We start from the raw sequence: 23,947 nt of genomic DNA on the forward strand, positions 1-23,947 counted from the left end.
AACTGTAATGAGCGAATCGGCCGTGCCCGTGACACAGATACATCCCGCGGCGGCGGCGGCGGCGGTGGCGGCGGCGGGCTTCTGGGTCACTGAGACTAAATAGATCACCACAGCTGGCTCAGATAATGACGCGGCGCTTCGGGGCGTCTTTTTAAGATGAAAAGAAATTTGAAAAAAAAAAAAGGATGCGTTTTGGCACGATCTGCGGTCCAGCAGTTCGACCCGCGACCTCCTCGATATGCTAGCCGATTCGGAGGTCGCGGGATATTAAATCCCGAGCGTCACTACGAATGCCAAATACCTGTACGGCCTTTTAAACCCGCCAATCACGAGGATTTAGCGTTACCATGGATACACATGGAGCGATGAAGTGCTACAAGATAGCCTCTCTTGGTTATTCAAACGAAGCCTAGCGCTACCACTTAGCCCGGCGTGCTCGCACACGCAGGCAGAATTTCTTCTGATTTTTTTTCTTTTTTTCCGCAGGCCGAGTTAAAAGCCTGATCCCCTCAAACAGTCGGTTTCGGCGCGACCAGCTTAAGACACTCCTCCGTGCAGAAACCTGTTCTGCAGCGAAACCAAGAATAAGCGTCCCGCTAAGACGGATCTGACTTGGGAGAATAAAAGAACAGGGACGTCTGGAAAGCGTCGACTGCGCCGAATAACGCGTGTTAACATTTTAAAGAGAAGCAGGGGGACGGAGGAATAACAAGGATGTTATTCGTGAACACGTCGACCCATGTAGATAAAAACCATACACAGAGCATTCCTGCAACGTAGATCCCTCCCTACCTCAAATGACTTCGGCGTAATCAAAGCGAATGCACCGCGTTCATTAAATCCTTGTCGGTGCATCTGTTCTGGAAGGCCGCTCCAAAAGCGACACGCAGTCACGGCTCCCCTTTTTTCCCGGGCAAGAGAACAATCCCCGTCGCCGAGAACAAATGCGCGCTTTAGGCAAAATGTCTTTTATCATCCCCGCAGTTAGCCGCCCGATGAGGTGGAACTTTGCGCGCTTTAGAGCTGAATAAATAACAAACGGCGAAGGGGAGACGGGATCAAACCTGAGAGGGGACTCGCGGAAATCACACAGCCCTCCGAGCATCCCCGAAACATCGCTTTGTCATGTTTTATTCTTTGCAAATGTGTTTTTTTTTTTTTTTTTTTTTGAAAGGGAGCGGGGGATGGTGGGTATCAACCACCGACACATGAACCAAAGCCAGGCTCCCCGTCGTCACAGCTGCCATCTGGCACCATGAAAACATGAAATAGTGCTTACATGGAAGTGGATAAATAAAAATGCAGGGAGTGTCGGGAGCACGAGAGCGGCCCTGTGAGTCACGGCTGGGGCCGCAAACAACTTTGGATCTGACTCACACACACACACACACACACACACATAGACACACCGTGGGCGGCGTCTTTCCTTATCTGACAGCTGGGTGGCGGTCATGATAAGAAAAGTTAAAAAAATTCTATCCCTATGCAGGAAAAAAAATGCACATTTTTAGGCGTGGACGGGTTTGAAAAGGAAAAATTGTCTCTCGGCCGTCCCCAGGGGAGTCGTCATGTCCTCCCCGAGGTGAAGTCTCCGGGGGCGGCGGCGGTAAACCGCGTTTTTTGTTTGCGCGGAAACAAGCGGCGGTTTGATTTTTTTTTTGCACTGCGTAGAGAGATCTAAAAAAATAAATGAAAATGATGACTGCTGTGTTCGGGATGAGCTGTTCTAAATACACTACAACTGGTACGACGAATTTAAAATCATTTTCCTCTCCTATGAAGCCCCAAATGCCCAGGTGCCAGCAATTCATTTTTATTTTAGAAATGCTCAAAACCATTTGGGGTAAACTCATGATTAGCGCTTGGCTAACCCATTGCTAGCCTGCTGAGGGATCCCATGATTTCATGTCGACCTGAGTTGAATTTCTTCGGAATTGAAGAAGCCTCTGGGATGAGGCGCGAAACGTGATTCGAGCGAAGAAATTAAAGCCCGGTGGCGAAGACGAGAAGATTTCGACATTCGATTTTCGATTCACCACGACCCGCATGACTGAGAAGCTCCTCGATGTATTTCTCTCATTCCACATCCCATCTGCACTCAGTCCCTTCTTCAATCAATGCTAGTAACAAAATGCTAGTTTTCTCCCAAGTCCTCGATTCTAAGAGAGGCGTGGCTTGATCGACTGCAGCGGTCCAGCCAGTCGCTTGCCTTTGTTTCTTTTATGAATATTAACGCTATTATTGTATCAGGCCAGCTATTAGCAGGTAGCTGCTAGCGCTACTGTTATCATTAGCGTGAGATCACTGGTGCCTGTTGCTCCCAACCCATTTGAGCTCGGATCTGTCCAAGAGCGCTTTGTATTTGGTTTCTGTGATCATGTTTCAGAGTGCAGTCCAGACCTGCTCCGCACGGAAAGTGTCATCGGACAGTTTGGCAACAAATAACAACCCATCCTCGCTCCCAAAGCGTCCACCGCCCGACGAGATGTTAAACTTCCCTGAGCGCAGAGCGTCTTGATTTTTTTTTTTTACGCCACCCCTAGGAAGGGGAAAACGTTTCGCCGCAACAACTTTAAATAGTATCATTTAACTCTAAAATTGTTCTATGTCCACCTTTGCACAACATCGTATCCATCGTATCAACCTGCAACTAAGAATAATTTTATTTACATTTATGAACATAACCATGCTTGATGGTTTACTGGAGTAACTTTCACAAAGCAGGATGATTGTTGGCAATATTCGGCACGTTTTTCACTGAAAAACTTCATCAGCTTATCAGCGTATTAGGGGTGTAATGTCTTTAATTCATTTGGCTTATTATTACATTATTAGACACAGTAAACACACCGGTCACCGCGAAGCGAGGTGCCACGTATGCTTCGTCGTATTTCCTCGTCTTGGCTATCGGGTGATTTTCCTTTGTCTCATTATCTAAGTCTCTCACCGCCTTTCTTATCGTCCCCGTTAAATATTTTTCCATGGTGTCTCTTCAGGGTTTGTTCACTGTGCTTCATATTTCCTGCTCCGTGCTGTGTGTACAAAATAAAACCTTACATTTTTTACATAATTTTTCCTGTAATTCATGAAATTATTTGATTTTATCATTTGAAATTATTTACTTTTAAATTAATCAAGCGATTAATTTATTAATGGATGAGATTAATTCGATTAATCGTCAAGGTTTTTTCGAAAAGTCAAGTTGAATTTTCTCAAATAAATGGCCGAAACTAATTTCAGTGTTATCGGATGATACGAACTCCGCTTTCATTTAGGTTAGGTTTAGAAATAGATACATGTTAGATAAATGTTAATGTAGACATGACACTCCAGGTTCGTTGAAAAAAACGACGAGGATTGGTTGCCGATGCGGAGGATCGTCTAATTTCGGACGTCAGTGGAGAAGCGGGATTTCTCATTCATGACAGAAATATGTGGAAAATCCTAACTCCTCTTATATTTAGGTTTGCTTTAGAAAAAGCTCCTCCTATTGATGTAGACATGATGCTCCAGGTTTGACAAAAAAAGCACTGTCTGTATGTCACGCTAAGGGAACCTTCACATTTCGTCAGCCGGTTGACGCATCGGGAGTGTGGACGGGTTCCAAATAAATAAAATCGGATTATTTCGAGTCGGTTCCTGGCTATTTTTACCGTTTACCTTTAAAGCTTCACTCACCTTGCAAACGCGAGCGATGCGGGACACCACGGTGTTGTCAAAGAAATCAAACTCCTTCCCCGCTTCGCTGAAGAAGAAGTAAATCTTATCGTCGTCGCCCATGAGGTTGCCCCTGGGCAGGCTCTCCTGGATGTAGGCCGAGCCGACGAAAGCCGGGTCTGAAGGGGGGAAACAAAAAAAAACAAAAAAAAAAACAAACGCGAACAAGACGGTGCGTGTGAGAATCTCTTCCCTGACGTGAAGAAGATGAAGTTAATCCCGAAAAAACTTTCAAGTGAATCCCGACGCCGTCGCGGCAGACTTGACACTGATTAAGGTGAGCTACGGAAAAATAAACAGGAACTCCGCGGAAAAGACGCGACAGCCGTCGCGCTCTGGCGGCAGCTCAATACCTTGAAGCCAGTTCAGTGAGTTTTCTGTTTTTAGAGAAGTTCCCTGGCTCAGGCTCTTGTAAATGATGGGTTCATTTCCTTGGAAATTACTGACGGTGCCAGTGTACAGCACTCCATCTGCAAGAGAACGAGACGGAGCGGCGTAATCACATTGTTCACCGCAAGGGAGAAAGAGGGCTTCTGCGTCACATAAAAAAATATGGATAATAAAAGCCAGATGCGACGTCTCTTTTATCTTCACCCGACCTGTATTATACACCGTATTTTCCGGACTATTGAGCGCACCTGAATATAAGTCGTAAAATTAAAACGCCGCAAAAAGACGGGTAAAAATCAACTAGGAAATCTATGTGCTCTATCTATCTATAGGCCACAGGTGTCCATGTTGTAACATGAGATATTTACACTGAAACATCTTTAAACTTTTAATAAAACTCATACCGGTAACATCCACAAAAACGTACTGAAAATGCTTCTTTAACACAAGGAAAAGTCCATCCATTCGTTTTCTATCCCCGCTTCGTCCTACTCCAGGTGATCGCTGTCTTTTAAAAAATATATTAAATTCGTTTTCTTCACAGTCGGAATTGAATGGCCTCGGAATTAGCTCCCTGATAAATCCAAAAAATTAGCCGCAGTGTTCAAAGTGTTTTAAAAAAGTAGCGCCTTACAGTCCGGAAATGACGGTAATCATCAATATAATTCCACAGGGTTTCTTTTGATTGGAAATTATGTCAACAAAGCCGGCGGCCATTTTGGGACCTACCAGCAATGATGGCGGTGGACTTGTACTCGGGGTTGTAGGGACAGCGGCTGCGTCCGTCTTCTGCAACCATCTCGCCAGATTCGCTCCGGACGAAGGTGAAGTCAGCAATTTTCTAAAAAAAAAAAAAAAAAAAAGTCACAAACACACACCGTATATCTACTAAAAGCCAGCCTGTAACCTGCTGTCGGTCCACCCCGCTGCGACAAGGTGCAATTTTGGCTGAAGATGAAGCCTGAAAATGTGCTTAAAACCTTTCCTTTTTAAAAATGCTAATAGTTAGCAGATAACCTAGCTCTTGGAAACGCTGCCATAAGCTCTCTTTGCTGACGGATATCCCATCATGCCCTACTTTCCCTTCACCGATACATAACAGTAACCTCAAATATTTAAGCTATTGTTTCATCATGTTAGCTATTAGCGCTACCTTTATCATTAATATATGATTATTTGCGCCTTTTCCTACTAACCACCCCTTCTCTCTCCCATCATACGCTACTTTTCCTTCACCAATACATAATAGTAACCTCAAATATTTAAGCTATTGTTTCATCATGTTAGCTATTAGCTCTACCTTTATCATTAATATATGATTAAGAATAAGAATAAGAACAACTTTATGTATCCCGAAGGAAATTGTTGTGCTAGTTTCAAGTAAAACATAACAATAATAAATAATAGTAGGAAGGAGGGAGAATAAGAAATACAAATTCAACTATAAAGTGTCGATTATTTGTGCCTTTTCCTACTAACCACCCCTTCTCTCTCCCATCATGCACTACTTTCACTTCACCGATACATAACAGTAACCTCAAATATTTAAGCTATTGTTTCATCATGTTAGCTATTAGCGCTACCTTTATCATTAGTATATGATCATTTGATTCTTTTCCTTCTAACCACCCCTCTCTCTCCCATCATGCACTACTTGCCCTTCACCAATACATAACAGTAACCTCAAATATTTTAGCTATTGTTTCATCATGTTAGCTATTAGCACTACCTTTATATAATCATTTGCGCCTTTTCCTTCTAACCACACCCTCTTCTCTTTCGCTCTCTATTTCTACGCCAACCCGTTGAGGCAGAAGGACGCCCACATCGAGTTCGGATCGGTGAAAGTTTCCTCTCTTGCCCGTGGCAGGGGATCGTCGAAAAGACCGTGGTTCCGACCTGCTCTACGTGGAAAGTGTCATCGGACAAATGTGTTGTGATTTGGCGCCACATAAATAAAATGTGACTCGACTTGAGATCTGGATGGCACGAGGGAGGCCTCCGACGTACACCGAGGAGAGGACTGGAAACTTGCTCGCACAGAAAATCCAATTACATGCATTAAACGATTTGATCCATTTCCCCCCATCGCCACGGGGGGATAATAAAATAATGCTAATTAAATCGCTTCTATGAGTCGCAGCCGGGGCGGCGGAGCGAACCCGGAGAGGAAAAAGCACCAGATTGCTGTGGTTGTTTCGCAGCGACGTGATAAATAAACATTACGCACGTGTCCCGGCACTTTCGTCCTTGCCGGCCAATAAGCGCAGAAATTTCTCAAATCCTCTTAGAAACTGCTCTCAGCAGGTCGTCGCGACGGATGTACATACTTACTATGTAAGCACAGATGGGGCTGAAGGCGTACGTCCCGCAAACATACAAATGAGTGCTATTTAGGCGTAGCAGAATCTTGATGTAGTTCAAGCAGTCCCTCTGTAACGGAAACACAACGTGATGAAACGAGTCAACAAGCGGCGTTAGCTTTAAAGCTAAAAAGAAAAGAAATCTAAATGTGTTTGATGAGTGTATCGAGAAACATGAGCAGAAACTGGCTCGATTTGTTTTTATTCTGATGTTGTCTTTCTGGATGGCGAGTCCTAAGTTTGATCGGCTGAATTGATCTGCAGCGCCGGCGCAAAGATCCAATCCCGCCAGTGGGTCGGTCTATTTGTCCTGACGAGGACTCCACCCGCTTGTATTAGCAAACATTAGCATCCCGCACGCGCACAAAAGCTAACATTAGCGACCCGCGCACGCACAAGGCTAACATTAGTGACCTGCGTGCGCACAAGGCTAACATTAGTGACCCGCGGGCACACAAAGCTAAAATTAGCGACTTGCGCGCACACAAAGCTAACATCAGCGACCCGCGCGCACACAAACATAACATTAGCGACCCACGCGCGCACAAAGCTAACATTAGCGTTGAGATGGTAGGGAAGGGTGGAGGTGCTGAGCCATAGGCCAACTCCTTCAACATTTTGGTTTATACGTACACTTTATACTACAAATAAAAGTGCGATTAACATGTGCTTTTATAGTAATCTTCCCTGGAATTCATTAATCATTTGCTTTTATTATTCGAAATGATTTACTTTTAAATTAATCTGATGATTAATTTATTAATAGATTAGATTAACTCGATTAATTCATTAATTTCTTTTGAAAAGTCGTGCTGAATTTTCTCAAATAACCAAAAGTAATTCCATTGTTATCGAATGAGTGTCAAACGTTAAACATCCTGCGACTGCTCTCCGCATACGAGACGGACATTCGCGCAGTTCGCGAGGTTCCACGCTGCACAGAACGCCGTGAAAAATGGAAATCGGAGGGAGGAAAAGGTCATTGGAAAGGTAAAGAGGAAAGAAAAAGGAACATCCATTGTTGTGAGATGGAAAGTTACATTTGGACAGGAAATTTCTAAAACGCTCTGCCCATTTCCAAAGTTCCTTGCAATAATAGTCGCACGTGTGTGTGTTTGTGTGTGTGTGTGTGTCGCCTCTTCACCTGCAGATCTTTCCCTTTAAAGCTGCACTCGTCCCTCTTGTTGTCCGGAGTGGTCCAAGTGAGCTGCGGGAGGGCGGAAACAGAATCAAATCAGGAGGCTGATCATGGAACCCGAGGTAACCCGTCATTCCCCGATTGCGACGCTCTCACGTTTCTCTGAAGCTTCGCCGAGCTGATATCGGTGAGGTTGAGGGCGAAAAGCGCCTCCCGGGCGCCCACGTACAGCATGTTGTCCTCTCTGCTGAGCAGGACGGCGGTGTAGTTGAAGACCCTGCCGGTGGAGAAGCTCCTGGTGGTCCTCTCCCTGGCGTCTTTGCGGGAACGAGAGACAGAGGTGACGTTTTCAAATGGCGATCACATGGTGCGTTCTGGACGCCGAACGGGGTTTTACATGCAGGAAAGACCCTTCATCGTGCAAACGACTAGGTTTCGCGCATAAAATCACGGAGCATGATATCCTGAAAGGCCAGCGACTTCTTACTAGTTATGAACTTCACCCGGTCAGCGTGAAATCCTGGGGTAGCGTTATCTTAGCAACCCGCTTTTCAGACAAGGAGGGATTCCAACGCTCGGGACTTTTCACTTTCATATCGCACTTTACTGACGTGAGAATCAAAACACGGCGTTAGCGGCAACCCGCGGAATTCTGCCGCGACGACAAACGACACAAAACCGAGTCACGACACGGCTGAAACGCGTGAAATGTGATTTTTGAACAGATCGCTATCGTTTTATGACATCACTTTTGCACAAACACGTGTGTTTGCACGGGTGGATCAACTCTCTGAATGTGTCGGGACGTTGCAGCAAAGAACACCGAGTGTCGGGGGTCAGAAAAAGGAAAAGAGAATTCCTCGGATTTCTCCGAAACGCAAGCGAGCGGTTTTGTTCCAAAACACATTAACACCTCCCGACCGGAGCCACGGGTTAAATCATCAACTCTCCTAATCGCCGCTTGAGAATCCTGAGCGTATCTCGGCTCGGCGGCAGCCCGGAGGCCTTCTTCTCCGCTGGCCGCCGCGCTGACGGCTCGCCTTAATTGCGTGCCAGCGTAAACAGAAGCGGGGAGCTGATGGAAACTTGAAATGACTGGAGCTTCAGGATGGAGAACTTCTGCTCCCCGCAAATGCGAGCGGAGAGAAAGAAGCTGGAAAGAAGCGACGCAGAGGGTCGGTCCTCCGACGTTGTTTATTTCTAAGATGGGATTTCGCATCTGCCAAAATATCGCTCTGGTGTGATTCATGCACCGAGCGCCGCTCTCATACTGCAAATCTTCCAGGCCAGGTGGGCTTACGCTGCAAAACACATCTCGTGCAGTAAATCCCATGCAGGTTCCCTTGTCGAAAGTTTTATATTCAAATCATTTGCATCTTTAATAGAAAACATGACATCACGCTGCACATGTACTAATTCTAGCATTTTGTGAGTGAAGGGCTGACTTTTTGGGAGGCGTTTAAACGACACAACCTTGATTTTTTTGTCTTCTATTATACATTCATTTGTTATCTACTCCACTTATCCTGCAGTAGGGGTTGCCGGGATGTCGGAACCCATCCACGCTGTCGTTGGGCGACGTGGAACAACCCCTCGCTCATACGTCCGGGAACCCACGCAGACACTCGGAGAACGTGCACGCTCCCTGTCGGACCTTCTGACTGTCCTTTAAGCATTATCTCGTCTCTACGTGGCAAAACCTAAAAAAAAAAAAAAATCGAAAGGCTTCTCCGCAAAGCCTATTGTATGACGGTTTTACAAAATAACACACTCGAACCGAGATCATTCCCTTCCCTGCACCTCCCCGGAAATTCAGAGCACCCTTCCATCGGGGAAAAGCGTCCCCCTCCCCCAACCTCCGCCATCTGCCTGAAATACTTTCCATACGGCCCCTTGACAAAAATAGAAAATTCAGTTTCACTTCCAATCTGTAAGGCCGACCCAAACGAAACCAAGACGGATCGAGAACCCCCGTTTTCCGCGACCCCGGGACGCCCAGAACCCCGGGAATCAAACCCCGGATTCGGCCGGTAATGATTCCAAATCGCTTCTTGACGTGAAACTTGATGAAAGTAGAAGAAAGCGCCGTTCACTTCCTCAGACTTGTGACAAGCAGGTCAGGATGCAGAAGAGACGCCCGGCAACACGGGCGACCTGATGTAACCTCACCTCCAGAGGTAGACAGACTTCCTTTCCACGGGGAAAACCACGCGCTAATAGCGTCCCATCGCCACGGCAACGGAGAGAGAGCCTTTATTACAGTTAAATCTGTCCGTGAAAGCGCGAGAGGCTGCACCGACCCGGCGGGGCCGTCGTCCCTCCTCCCCTTTTCACTGTCATTACAGGATAAATGCTGCGCGGCAGTACCCCGCCCCCCCCCCCCCCCCGACCCGCCCGACACCCCGCAATTAAACACGGCGACAGACCCCGAGGCCGCAGCCTCCACCGTGACGGCGGCTCGCTGGGATTTTCGCCAGAGAAGGATATCTGCGCAATTATTCCCCCGGCGTGCTCGGCCTCCGTCGGGGCCCCCGGTTCGGTATCACGGCGCGTTTGCGGCGGCGCTACGTTTAGCGGCTCGGGAAGCGCCGATTGTCTTCCGCTACGGAGGTATCGGTTGATACGTCGTCCCCTCCGAGGGGCGGCTAATTGTTAAATGCTCTATAAACGGATTAGTGAACGGATCGCGGAGGCGAGAAGTCGCAAAGAGGCTTTTTGCTTTTTTTTTTTTTTTCCCCGCCAGCCGTGGCGGCTCAGCCGTGGATTTGGGGTTTGCGAAGAACTGGCTCGGATTCCCCCCTCTTGGCGCGGGAAACACCACGGAGACTCACGGGAGGGTGTTAAAGTGGGATTGTTGAAAAAAATTACAGGAAGCTGCAAGTGGAATACGCGCGGGTTCCTTCCAATACCTCGACTTACAAGCGCCCCGACTCGTGAGTTGTCGAGATACGACCCGTCGCTCGGGTTCATGAAGCGATGTTTAAAAAGGTGTGTCGCCCGGCGCTGGGCAGCCCAGAGGAAATAGTGGTAAAAACAAGCTAGGAGTGCGTAGAAGTTGTTGGTGGTGAGATACTGTGACCGGGAGAGACTTTCACATTTGGTGTTGCAGAAGTCCGAAGAGTTATTTAAAGCCGGTCGAGGACGGTTTGATCGTTTTTAAAAAGAGGAGCCGTGTTTAACCATATGTTTAACCATAACGTGTAGCAGCGGGTGCAGGTAACATTTAGCGGTTCATCATAGCATTAAGTGTTTAGCGAGTAAGTGAGGTTAAGCCACAGAGCACCAAATGAAAAAATCAGCATACCTTCAATAAAACCAATTAAGCCCTTTAAATTCTCTTCTATTTTCTATTAGTTTCATAATGTTATTTATGAAGTCCATTTTTCCCATTTTAAACGTTACAAAACTGTGGGGATGCGACGGATTAATAGCGTTTTTCATTCATTTCAATGGGGACATGAAATTTGATGTACAACTCGGTCACTTGCAGAATTAAAGTCGTGAGTCAAGTTTCCTCTAAAATCTATTTGAGCGGATTTGCAGTGTTGCCTCACAGCAAAAAGGTTCCCAATTCTGACCTTCCCGTGTTCTCCTGCGTGGATTCTCTCCAGGTTCTCCATCGCCCTCCATCACTATGATTGACAGGTGACCCTTCCGACACGTCAAATATCAGCCATGAATGTCTATACCCTGTATTTTGATCATATGTCTTCATGTCAACAAGGATTCTAGATGCATATGATGCCAATTTCTATTTATTTCTATTTTTATTTTCCTTTTTTGTTCTGAATTTTATTTGATTTTTATTTCTTTTTTTTTTTTTATTTTCATTTCATTTTCTTTTTATTTTACCGTTGTCACCTTTATTGTTTACATTTTTATTGTTTCTTTTAAATCTGTATTTCATGTATATGAACACATCTGTATGGCGTCCTTGAGTGTCGAGGAAGGCGCCTTAAATAAAATGTATTATTATTATAACTTTATTAAATGACAAAGGAGGTGGGACATGGGGTTATGCGTCAATGATCCAGGAATAACAAAGAAGTCATTTGAGCACTCAAACTTGCAGCGTTTCGGTCAGTAATGCATAAATATTACAAATTACTTTTAGACGTTCCTGTAAAAAGGCAGTTGCCGAACCTCAGTTTGCTGAAAATACAAAGACATAAAAGTTTTACAATAGTCGCCCGCTCGATCGCAGGTGCGCGTCTTCAGTTCAGTCGCTTTGCGATCATTTGAGCCGACGTTGACGTTGCCAACGACAACGGGCTCTGACACAGTGCTGAGACCGCAGAAGCAGGCTATAAAAACTTCTGGAGGTCAAACGCCGTGCACGCAGTTACCCACAAACTAATTTGCGTATCCCTCTTGAACTCGCCGTAACCTCCGGCTGCGCGTACGCCGCAGTCTCCTGAAGAATCCCCGCTATTGTTGTTTGACCGTCTGAGGTGGATTCCTGAGGGGCCGCCGGCGGGGGGGGGGAAGAGCGGCCCCAGAAATGCGTCGGCGGATCGGGGAGACGGGACGGGTCAGAAGAAGCACTTAAGAGCCGCCGATATCTGCCGGAGCGGCGGGGACCGATTGTCGGAAACGCCTGCCGAGCGGCCGTCGCTCCCGAAGAAGAGCAAACATGCTGTTTTATACACACCGCAGAAGTTCCTCTTTATGCTATAAAGAACAGATGGCCGCTTGCGTTCAAGTGCGCCACCGGACTGAAGGATTTATTCTCCCGCTGTACCAATATTAAAACCGTTATGATCCGAAAACTACATATGGCCTGTCCATGTGACCGTAAGACATGTGGCTCACGACAGTAACAATTTAAAAAGGTTACTTTGAGCCTCAACAAGCAACCGTGAAAGACCACTACTAACAATAATAATAATACATGGGATTTATATAGCGCTTTTCATGACACTCAACGACGCTTCACAAGTAAAAACAAAAGGAACGGAACATACACAGAGTTATTGGGAAGAAGTCCATAATTGCAGAGTGTGGCGATGAGCGCCAGTCCAGGGACGAGCTGGAGGAGCTTCGCCGGTGTGCAGCTGAGTGTCGTGCTGCTGTGAGGAGGCAAGTGTTGGATCTGGATGTCGGAGATGGATTTTTGGTGGAGGGAGAAATGATGGAGCAGGAGGAGCGAGAAGATTTCGGCCGATGGAAATGCCGTCTTGCTAGGCGCCATCGGGATCCGGAGTTTCGGGAGGCTAGCCGGCTAGCTAGCCAGCCTGCTCAGGTCGCCGTCGGGATCTGGAGTTTTGAGAGGCTAGCTAGCCAGCCGGCCGGCTCAGGTCGGCAAGCTAGTTTGGTAGCTTGCTGGAGATTGTCCAGGTGAGCCTTTGTCTTCGGTTTGGTTGATTGGTTGGAGAGCGGGAAGCGGCAGCCAAATGCGCCAGCGTCCTCCCGCCCGCCATCTTGCCAAAAATACTCACGAGTACCTTCACGGAGAAGCAAAGGTTCGGACGAAAAGGACGTTTGGACGCTTTGGGTTTGACAACGACATGTCGACCTTTGAGTAGAGTTTTGGACGCGGCGACAGAATATCGTCGGTTCGAGAGACGGCAGTTCGATCGGTAACAAAGAGGGGCGTCTTCGTCGGTTCCTGAGCTTCTCGGCGGATCGACCCCCGGCAGCCGTAAGCCGTACCAGATCGTTGCCATTATTATGTAATTAAGAGTCATTTCTGCAAATGACGCCGCTAAATGGGCCCAAATACTCGCCTCGGCCGGCCCGCTAATCTATTTGCAGGGAGAATTAATTACACCAGGCTTAAGCACTTTTTGCAGCCGGCTTCCAGAGGGGTCTGCGCCCGAAGAGGACGCGACGATAATTAAGAGGCTGGGAACTTCCCCGCCGGAAAGGAACCGCGGCGTAATCGCCGAGATCCTATGCGGATTCAATCGTCGCCTTTATCGGGTCTGAGGGCATCTCGACTTCACTTAGACGCCCGTTCCTCATTTACAGCGAGAGGTAGAATGTTGATGAGCAGCACCGAACGGTGCCGGTCACCGCTTGCGAGTTTGCGAGAAGAAAAACGACCGTGTCTTTTTATTGAGGTCAAGAACGAGCGCAACTCATGACGGGGTACATCGTGATGCCCCACTTCTGGTCGTGGACGGCCGGGGGGAGAAAAGGTGCGGTCGCTAAATGGGATGATGGATGGGAGTTTATCAAACGCATCCATTGGTCGCTGTCAGCGAAGAGCAGGATTAAGAAGGAGTGTCGATCGTCAGAGTTCTGGGTACGTTCCTGAATGTTCTCTTCCTGTAGACCCCAGATCGCGATAAACAAGCTCGGGCGGTGATCCCGTACTTCTGAGTCGATTTGGCTTCAGGCGGCGCAAAAACATACTTGGGTGCCGTTTATCGATGAAATGAGACGGTTTGGAGTCAGACGTGGAGTTTAGATTTTAGTGGCTGCTTTTGCTGAGAGTGCAAAATAATATTTTGGGAGGGAAATAATCTGCCTTTTGTGTGCGCGCAAACTATCTGGTTTCCTCGCCGGGCTCGACAGCGTTTCTCTGGCTCTCTCTTTACAGCCGCCTGTGCTCGACCCGACCTGGGGTTACAATAGCCGCTTTCACTCTCTAGGAACTTTTAAAGGTCCCTAGAAGCTTTTCGGGAACTCGAGCATTTCCTCACGCATTAAGACAACATAGGAACTGGTCCCAAAGTTCTGGTCCCACGGTTTCATAGGAACTCATAGGACGGAGGTGTTCGGTGCTTCTAGTGGACCACAGAGCGCCTTTTTAAAAACTATCCTGATCAGCGGTTGGTTGTTTTCGAGTGAGAAATGCTCCGACAAAGACCGTCCAAGCTCTTCTGGGCTGAAGGACTCGCAGAGGAGCATCAACTTTTTGGCCATAAATAAGCGCAGCGTTCGCTAAGGCCAAGCAGCGCAGAAGATAAGCTAACTCTCGGCACGCAGAACATGAGCGCTGTGGCGACCTTGGTCTCATCATGTTGTCCACGTCGTTTTCCTCTTCTTCTCTGAGGTTTGACGCTCATGTCACACCGGTGCCGACCATGGTTCCTTACTCCCTTTGCTAACGCGAAACCAAAAGGTTCCTCCTTGAGTCCAATTTTAACCGTTCATTTCTAAGACCTTTTCCGTCCAAAGCGGCAAATCTGACAATTCTATTCAATCACTGACTTGGGTAGACTCATCCCAATTGCTTGATCAGGCTGCTTCTCGCGCAATGCAGGGGAACCAAATAATGAAATTAGCGAAATGAGTTGCCGTTGTCCAAGATAGTGCTGCTAGCTAGCCTATTGGTGCTTTTCCACTCCACAGTTTCGGCAAGACTTGACTCTGTGTGTCCATCAGGGTAGATAACCGGTATCCTTTCCTTTCTTTGCAGCCCCTCGTGTGAGGTCCCAAACGAGCCGATGCTAAAACTCAAAACTTTCGAGAGCACTTCATGTTAGCATAGCCGCTCCACGGCTACAAGCACAATTCGACTGCCACCGTTTCAATTCTGCTGCCTTACCAAGTCCCAAATCTTCAGCTTATTGAGTAAGAAGCGGCCAATCGGGACGAGGCTCCGCAAGTCAGCGGCTGGCTGGAATTGTGGAGGATTTTAATAGTGTGCCAAAGTTGGGAGGGCTGAGCTGGGAGCAAAATCACCGGGGACGTGGAGCGGGTTGACAGGAGAGAGCGAGCGCGCACAAAACCGAATTCTGCTAACAAAATGCACAAATTTACGGACTTTAAGTATAACTCGGCAAGCTAAGAAGAGAGATACAAATACAACTCCGTGCTTGGATGCCGTGTTGGACACAGCTGGTCGCAGAGAGATATGATATCGCCATCAGTAAGAACGTGAGCTAGCGGATGATGTCGCCAGGTGCGTTGCTAATCATTGCATTTGTGCAGTTAATTTTACCACATGTACGCAACTCACGATCCGCTCTCCCATAATTTAAGAATTCCAGTCTCAAGCCACGGCTGATTATAGTCCGTCCATATCGCCGCATCGCCCTGCCCTTTAAAACACCATTTAGATGCCGGCGAGAGTCAAACTGCTTTCGTATCTTTATCACCGCTACTGTGCTACATCTCCTTCAAAAATATAGGCCATATTGGAGCACCGCGTAAATGATCCAGAGGAGCTAATAGAAGCTACCGCCGGACGGGGTAATTGTGTTGAAGATATAACCTGGGAGCATCTGGAATACATTTATACAACACGCCCAGAGGTTTCCATTTCAACGGGAGTCTCGTGAGGCGAGCCGTGCACCCGCCGCCCGCATGGGGAACTCCTCCGGTCCGGTCCCGTTTACCAGATAACTCATCCGCCATACCTCGCCGTTGCTTCGGTGGCAGGAAAACGAAGAAGAGAAAAGCTGGAAGCGCTCCGGGGGGGGCGGAGGAGGAGCGCGAAGCCTCGAAAGAGATCCAGTCGGTGATTAGATTGATCGCGGAGGACTCTGCTTTTGTACAAGTGTCGGGCCGCTGCACACGTGGAAGCTAATCCATTGGTATTTTCGCACTTGTGATTTTTTTCCCCCCTGCATAACAGCGTTTTCTAGAGTCCAACAACTACATTAGTCAATATCTGAGAAGAGTTCTAGAAAGTCAGGCTCGTATTGGGTTCCAGGAACTAACCTTTTATTTTTGCATTCTCGCAGAATAAGCGTCTGCGACGTTCACGCCACAAACTCTGCTCCCACAGCGTTCGCGTTCTGCATGTTAGGAATAATAACCCTGGATTATCAAGTGAGTTTTTATCTTTATCTTATCCTGCACCGCTTTCCTCCATATGAGGAACCTCATTGTTTGCTGACCCTGAGCTTATTTTGACCAAATTTAAATGTTCTGCCGCAAGCCGCATTTGTCTCTCTAGTTAAATTTATATCCATATTTATTTTACTTTTTCTCGTATTTGACATGAGTGTGACGCTGCTGTAACTAAGTAATTTCCCTGATGGGGATCGATAAAATTGACCCTTCTGAGGAGTAGGAAGCCAGAAGAGCTTGGACTTCTTGGTCGGTCCGTTTCTCAGGTTCTGTGAGAAAACAGTGACCATGATTGTTTTTTTAAAAGTGGCGTCCCACGGATCGCAAGATGAAGTATCTGGTCATGGACTTATGAGTTCCACCAATCACCACGTACTTAGGAGTTCCTAAGAGTTCCTGTGGAATCATAAAAACGGTTCCAGGAGCTGCAAAAAGTTCCTCCTTTGCAAAATGAGTCCCGTCCTGCGTGCGTCTCCAGAGCTTTGGATATTTCCACCAGGACAGTGAAATCTCAGAGCTCTACCTTCCGCCCTGTGCAAGTGACTGAAGCTGGAAATACAACTGTCATTCCTGGTTTCCGTAGAAAGCTCTTTTTCTTTCTTTCTTTCTTTCTTTCCACCCCTGCCTCGAAACTCAAAATAACACTTAATCCTCTCTGCGCGCTCTTGGATGTGTTCGCCTGCAATCCAGCTCTGGTTCGGCAATTTCCTGGCACGAAGCTCCTTTGCGTGAAGTTCATTTTCCAAAAAATAACAAAACAAAACAAAAATGAAAAATCCTTGGGTTTTCCAACCAAGAACCTAAGGATTTATGAAAAAGAAAAAAGCAGTGTAAAACTTGATGCAACAGCACCTTAGCGCTCCTTAAAAATCAATCATTTCTACCTCGGCATAACTTGTCGTTCTCTGTGACAAATTATTTGTCATTTTTTGTACTTTTGCACCCTGCTTCTTAGAGTAACGCTATTTGAATGTGAAAGTATGACAGTATTGACAATAAAGCTGATGTTGCCTTTTGACTTAACATCTTTTCTGTATTTCCTGCATTGTCAAACGTTTCACGTGCCAAAACAGACCAAAACAGACGTGTTTCTACATCACCGAGGGCGTCTTTCCGAGCATCCGGGCCACGAGATCCGACCGAATGATGGGCGGATTTCATGCGTAAACTTTACGCATGCAAATGCAAACATTTGGGTTGGTCTTTTACGGTAACTACAAATAACATGCAATGTATATGCATTTTTGTTTTTACCGCAGCCCGGCTGAATTAGCCACTCGCAACCGAGTGTATCTTCAGCTGCGGAAGTGAACGCTGAGGGAAATGAAACCTGCTCTCGCACCTTCGGCGAGTTCCCTTTCCGTCCATATTTATGTCATTTGAATAACCTCAGAATTGCTGTTTAAAACTTTAATTATAAAAAACCATCTTGCCAAACTGTCGGACCATTTTATGACAGCTTGTGTGGGAGTGATTTGCTATCTGGTGTGTGTGTGTGTGTGTGTGTACTGTAAGTTGAGAGAGGCCAGGCTATAAAATGACATCCCATGCTATGAAATATCAAGGAAAATGTGACCGGGTATGGAACACATCAAGAGTTTGGCACTGAAATAAAGTATCCATTCATTCCGGGACGTGTGGAGCTTAACAATCCTCCGCTGAAATAGTTCTCCGGCGAAGATAAAACCAGCCCCATCTCCATTTGGTAATAATTTAATCATCCGGCGTGATGCGGCGTCGCTAAAATTACCAATGACCGGGCTGGGCTGCGCTCCCGTGCACTTCAGGGACTCGCCGTGACCCTTCGCGACCCCGTCCTGGATGCAAATTTGACCCGACGGGACCGATAGGCTACCTCGGCGCTGAAGAAGAGCACCAGGTGATTTATGTCCGGACAGACGGGGAGGCGGCGGCGGAGTTTTTCGAGGAGTGCGGCCATCGGTGATCTGCCGCCCTCCCGCCCCCACAGACCCGGCAGGGGTGCCCACATTTCTGGATTACGGAGCGCGGGTATTAGCGCATCTTACAACCTGCCGCGCTTAAATCCCCCGTGTTAAGACCGCGGACAAATACGCCTCGGGGTGAAAACCGTGAAAATAAAACGCCGTCGAGACCATTTTCGCTAGGATATCTATATCGTCACTATCGGTCATACAAGTCCTGCAACTAGGAAAGCTTTGCAGGTATACTTTTTGGCATGTCGGCTGTTCGGCTATGTAGCCGTAATAAAATGCGGTTATCTCACTTGCCTGCGATGCCATTCTGAATTACTTAGGAGTTGTTGAATCAACCGGCGGAGACATAGCACCTTTTGAATAGTTAATAAAGCATCAGCCGCCGCCGCCTCCCTCGTGCCCGTGGGCACGGCCTCTAAATAATAGCACGACTGTCCACAAACGCCAGGTCTTAGAGGAGATCAACAGGCAAAGACTGGCAGCGTAAACGGCTTAAAGGTGTGTCTTTAAATAGTGTTCAACATGTTAAGCCATTCGGCATGGCCCGCATTAGAGGCTGGAACAAAGGAGGAGAGGGGTGGGGGGAGGAAAAAAAAAAAAAAAAAACAGATGCGGGCTCTACTCCCCTGAACCCATGATCCGTCCTGATATGTGCATAATGAGAACCAGACAAGTGTTCGCACCGTAACACATACAAATCCCCATTCATTATTCATGGAAGATTACCCTCTTCATTAAGGCGGAGGAGCAAGAGGGAGGGCTCCAGGTCTGCAGGAAAAATAAAAAAAAAAAAAAAAAGATGTAAGCGCCGGGGGTCCGGGGCTCGCCTGCGAGGCTGAGCTAACCGGCGAGCTAACCGGCGTTTAAATGGGACAAAGGCGACAAGAAACAATGAGCAGACCGGGCGGTTTCTGCTGAGTAAAGTTCAGGTCCCCCCGGTGCGGCGGCTCTGCGTTTTTGCCGCGATGCCGTCGACGCAAAGTGACAAAGCCCCTCTTTCCGCGGGAGGCTGGGAAATGTCAGCGAGGCAGAAAAAAAAAAAAAAAAAGGAAAAAAATACCCAGGCCGGATGACTTCTGTCGCCGGGTCTCGTTTAACCTTCAGAGACAGGACGGAGCACGCGAAGCCACCGAGAGGCGAGGCTGGAGGAAACTGGATGCAGGACAAAACTCGAGGAGAGGCGACAACTCACGATTGGGTTCAATCGGTAACACGAGGCTGGCACTGCGGGACGTATACTTTCTACAGAAACAGTCTACAAGATTTCTTTGTTTCTGTTGCACCGACCGCAAAATGCTAAATTAAACCGGCCTGTTTCTGCTTTGTTTCTGCAGATCAGCGACCGCCATTTCACCGGCTTCCCCGCGCATCTCCCCCCTCTGGATTTTCAGGACTTCGGGGGATCTTCTTCTTCTTCTTCTTCTTCTTCTTCTTCTTCTTCTTCTTCTTCTTCTTCTTTCGGCTTTTCCCTTCAGGTGTTTCCACAGCGAGTCAACTTTCTCCATCTCACCCTATTCTCTGTATCTTCCTCTCTCACACCAACTACCTTCATATCTTCTCTCACTACGTCCATAAATCTTCTCTTTGGTCTTCCTCCAGACCTCCTGCCTGGCAGCTCCAATTCCAGCATCCGTCTACCAATATATTCTCTATCCCTCCTCTGTCCATGACCCAACCATCTCAGTCTGGCTTCTCTGACCTTCTCTCCAAAACATCTAACATGTGCTGTTCCTCTGATAGACTCATTCCTGATCCTCTCCATCCTGGTCACTCCCAAAGAGAACCTCAACATCTTCATCTCTGCCACCTCTAGTTCTGCCTGCTGTCTTTTGGTCATTGGAACAGTTTCTAGTCCAAACATCATCGCTGGTCTCACCACTGTCTTGTACACCTTTCCTTTTAATATGGCTGAAAGTCTTCTATCTCTTGGTACCCCTGACACTTTTCTCCAGCCATTCCAACCTGCTTGGACCATCTCTTCACCTTTTTTCCACACTCTCCGTTGCTCTGAACTGTTGACCCTAAGTACCTGAAATCCATACGGACGGGAAACGACGTTGAAAACGCGCCGATCGGAGTATAATCGAGGTGACTGAGAAAGCTGTCAAAATAGATTGGTTAAAAAAAAAAAACAAGCGGCAGCATAGTTTTATGGTTCACGATGAAGCAACTCTGATTATCTGACAACAAACAACCCAAAAGGAAAGTCAGCGTTTGCACAGAAGCAGCCCGGTCGGCTTTTGCATCTTCTGCGAAGGGAGTCGGCACTGGATCTCAAAACAAATCTCCCTCTCAAGAGAACGCCGGTCCTCTCAGCGACCGATTGATGCCGCTTGTTGTGAAACGCTCCGCTACGGAGGGCCGGCGGGGGCCGCTGGTTTTGTTAGCGCTGGCAGGTGAGAGAGATTACCTGTTGCTATCGCGGCTCTACATGAGAGAACATGCAAGCTCAGGCTGGAACGAGCGTCTGGCTGGTTCTGAAAAGAAACCCCCTCCGCAACTGGTAATTTGATCGACCGTGAACGCGCCGGGTCACCGACACGGCCTCCGGGGAGGCGGCGGCGAAACCAAATCACTCGTGGTTTAATTACCGAAAGCTCGCCGCGATCCCGTTAACAACCCGCGTCTTTCATTTTCCATAATAAAGCAGGCTAAGTGTTTTAATACAATCGCTGCCGCTCGGGACAAATAATGCTAATTCGGCAACAGCCGCGACGGATTCAAAGTTCCTGAAGCAGTTGCAGCGTTGCTAAATTAGCTACACTCAGATTGTTCGAGTCCTTGCTAATGGTCTGGTTAGCGATTTGAAGCTCTGCCGGCATGTGTGTGTGTGTGTGTGTGTGTGCAATCTGGCTTTGAAACCGCAAGGTGTGAAAGCGCTGTGTAAGTTGAGGCCGTTTCCCATTTGTCTCCAGGAAACACATAAATACACGGCGCCTCGTGAATATTTCAGACGGACCCGTGCGTTTCGCTATGACAACCTCTGCGGCGGCGCAACCCATCCCGCCGCGGAGTCGCGTTTGAAGAATTCATAGCGGAAGCAAACACATTTTCACCGATCTGAATCCTGCTCGAGAGGCTTTGACATGAAGACTGAATGGTTGAGACGTTCGACGAGGACGCTTCTATTCTGACTGAAATGACCGTGAAGTGAGGAATATATACGATCAATAAAATGCTCTTGAATGCATTCTCGAATACCAAGAAGTGCATTTTAGCCGCGTGGAACGCAGACTGCCGACAGACTGGATGGCGAAAGCCATTGTAGGAGCTTTTTGGGTGAACGGCGATGTTCGGTGGAACTCGAAGCGTTAAACGGCACGACGAAACTGTAAGTCATCCTTCATATGTGCAATAGTTCCATTGTTTTCTGTGCAATAAATGTAAAAATGACTACATGTTATCATATACGTGTACTTGTAAATAAGAATAAGAATAAGAACAACTTTATTAATCCCGAAGGAAATTGCTGTGCCAGAGTTACAGAAAATATAACAGTAATAAATAATAAAAGAAAAGGCAGAATTAGAAATAAAAATCAACTATAAAGTGTCTCAGTGAAACTATAAAGTGTCTTAGTAAACAGTGATAAAACGATAAGTGTCTTAGTAACAAGTGAGGTAAGGAGTGCACAATAGTATGATAGAAGGGAAAATTGTAGTGTAGCTCTTATGAGATGAGATGAAATATTGCACAGTTTCTGAATATTGCACAGTGAAATGGAATATTGCACAGTTTTTGTTTTTTTTAGGTTAAAGATAGGTTTTTATGGTTGCCGGCGGCTGACACGTGTATATATGTTACATATATTTTTAGATATTTTTACATACATTTAACTTAATTTTTATTCATTTATTTCCTGTTCTTTTTATTTTATTTTTATTATGCACAATTTTATTCTTCATTTCTACTTTGATTCTCCCCCACTTGACTCTGTAGCAGGAGCTGCTTTCACCAAAAAGGCAATTTCCCCCTGAAGGATTAATAAAGTATTCTGATTGTGATTGTGATTTCTGGCCCGCGACGCCACAGAGGGGGTTCCAGGGCTCGCAGAGGGACGTAAACATCTTGGCCAAGAGAAGTCTGGGGGGGGTTCTTCACGCAAAAAGGCAGCAGAGAAGATAGAAACACTTCAATCCATCTGATAGTCCGCGATTATTATTACCCGCCATCGCTGTGGCAACTTTTCTGTCCGAAAGCGGCTAATATCATCATTCAGAGGTCACACAAAGCTAGCGTGAACCCGCTTCGCTGGGACGAAATAAAGCAGCGGGGATTTGCAGGATTCTAGTTCAGTGGTTCTTAACCTGGGTTCGATCGAACCCCTGGGGTTCGGCGGGTCAGTCTCAGGGGTTCGGCGGAGGTCAAGACACACATTGGTGATGACATCACTGGCCGCAGGTGATCACGCTACATAGCTCGGCCTATCCAGGGATTTTGCCGCGCTCAGTTGTAGTAACTTGTGACTGTCGCGATGGTACGTCATGTGATTTCTTTCTTAATATCTTAATCCCTTCATATTAATTATGTCGGGCAAAAAAAGAAAGCGGTCGGAAGAATACGCACAATACGGATTCACATGTATGACGGAACGTGATTGGAATCGATGTCCTAACTGCATGATTTGCAAAGACAAGATGAGCAATTCCAGTCCAGCACCGGCAAAACTAAGGAAAGGCTTCCTTCAGCTGCATGGAGATGGGAGCTACAAGAACATAGCGCTTGCTGAATTCAAGGTGAAGGGAGCCAGATTCCATGAAAAGGCTCCTCTGCCTGTTCTTTGTACCCATCGACGAAACGATCCTCCATCCAATAAAGAAGGGTTCGGTGAATGTAAAACAGGTGGGGTTCAGTACCTCCGACAAGGTTAAGAACCACTGGTCTAGTTGAAACCCAATGAGATGCGTGACAATAAACCGCAACGATACATAAATGATATAAAAACACTGCAATAAATGGCGATCAAGCGAGGCGGGACTTACTGAAGGCGAAGGAGAGGCGCGGGGTGACGTCGCTCTCCGCCGCCGCCGCAATCTGAAAGCAACAGAGGAGAAGAGCGGTGCAGGCTGGGAGGCAGAGCCAGGCCATCGTCCACATGCCTCCTCTGAACCGGCAGCCGACTTGCAGGAGTTGCCTTTCACTCTGGCGGGGAGGTCATGAAAGCGTCTCTTTTTGCCTTTTTTTCAGGGAGGGCGTTTTATTTTCTTTGCTCCGGCTCGGGGCTCCGTGAATGGAGGGCCTATAGCGAGGCGGGAAGACGGCGAAGGCGCCTCGGGGTTTGCGGACGATCCCGCCGGCGCCTCGGAAGCGGGGACGCCGTCTCCGCCGGTCCGAAGGCAGCGCCGCGGGTCCTCGACACAGATCTGTGGACCAGAATGAAGACACATCAGCACGCTAGATAAGCTAATTAGCATTAGTGAGCTGACACAGGTTTAATAAGCAACCGATTTGATGGGAAATTAAAACCTTCTCCCGGCCGCGATCGGTCACTTATTTTGTCTTAATGAACGGTTCGAGGGAACCGTTGTCACGGGAACGGAAACTGATGAATGTCATTGACGAGAAAAGCAATCGACAGATGAACGCGTAATTATAATTACGATCACACGATCGTCGAAATGCGCGAGAATGGCTGTTGG

At 47.3% G+C, this 23,947-nt stretch overlaps 1 protein-coding gene across 1 annotated transcript in view; it reads right to left on the bottom strand.

The window, feature by feature from the left end:
* sema4ba (sema domain, immunoglobulin domain (Ig), transmembrane domain (TM) and short cytoplasmic domain, (semaphorin) 4Ba) overlaps nt 1-23,671 on the bottom strand; it is a 29,706-nt gene extending 6,035 nt beyond the window's left edge. The window contains exons 1-7 of the mRNA XM_086163537.1: nt 23,291-23,671; nt 7,765-7,925; nt 7,615-7,677; nt 6,442-6,540; nt 4,837-4,948; nt 4,071-4,187; nt 3,679-3,836 (exon numbers count right to left, since the gene is read on the bottom strand). Of these exons, the coding sequence (XP_086019663.1) occupies nt 3,679-3,836; nt 4,071-4,187; nt 4,837-4,948; nt 6,442-6,540; nt 7,615-7,677; nt 7,765-7,925; nt 23,291-23,405 (825 nt within the window). The 5' untranslated portion in view covers nt 23,406-23,671. The remainder of the gene's footprint in view (nt 1-3,678; nt 3,837-4,070; nt 4,188-4,836; nt 4,949-6,441; nt 6,541-7,614; nt 7,678-7,764; nt 7,926-23,290) is intronic.
* Between the last annotated feature and the right edge of the window lie 276 nt (nt 23,672-23,947).

The sequence above is a fragment of the Fistularia commersonii genome, chromosome 17 (assembly GCF_037954325.1).
Source record: "Fistularia commersonii isolate RoL2024-O1a breed Wild chromosome 17, RoL_Fcom_v1.0, whole genome shotgun sequence".
NCBI classification, from domain to species: Eukaryota; Metazoa; Chordata; class Actinopteri; order Syngnathiformes; family Fistulariidae; genus Fistularia; species Fistularia commersonii.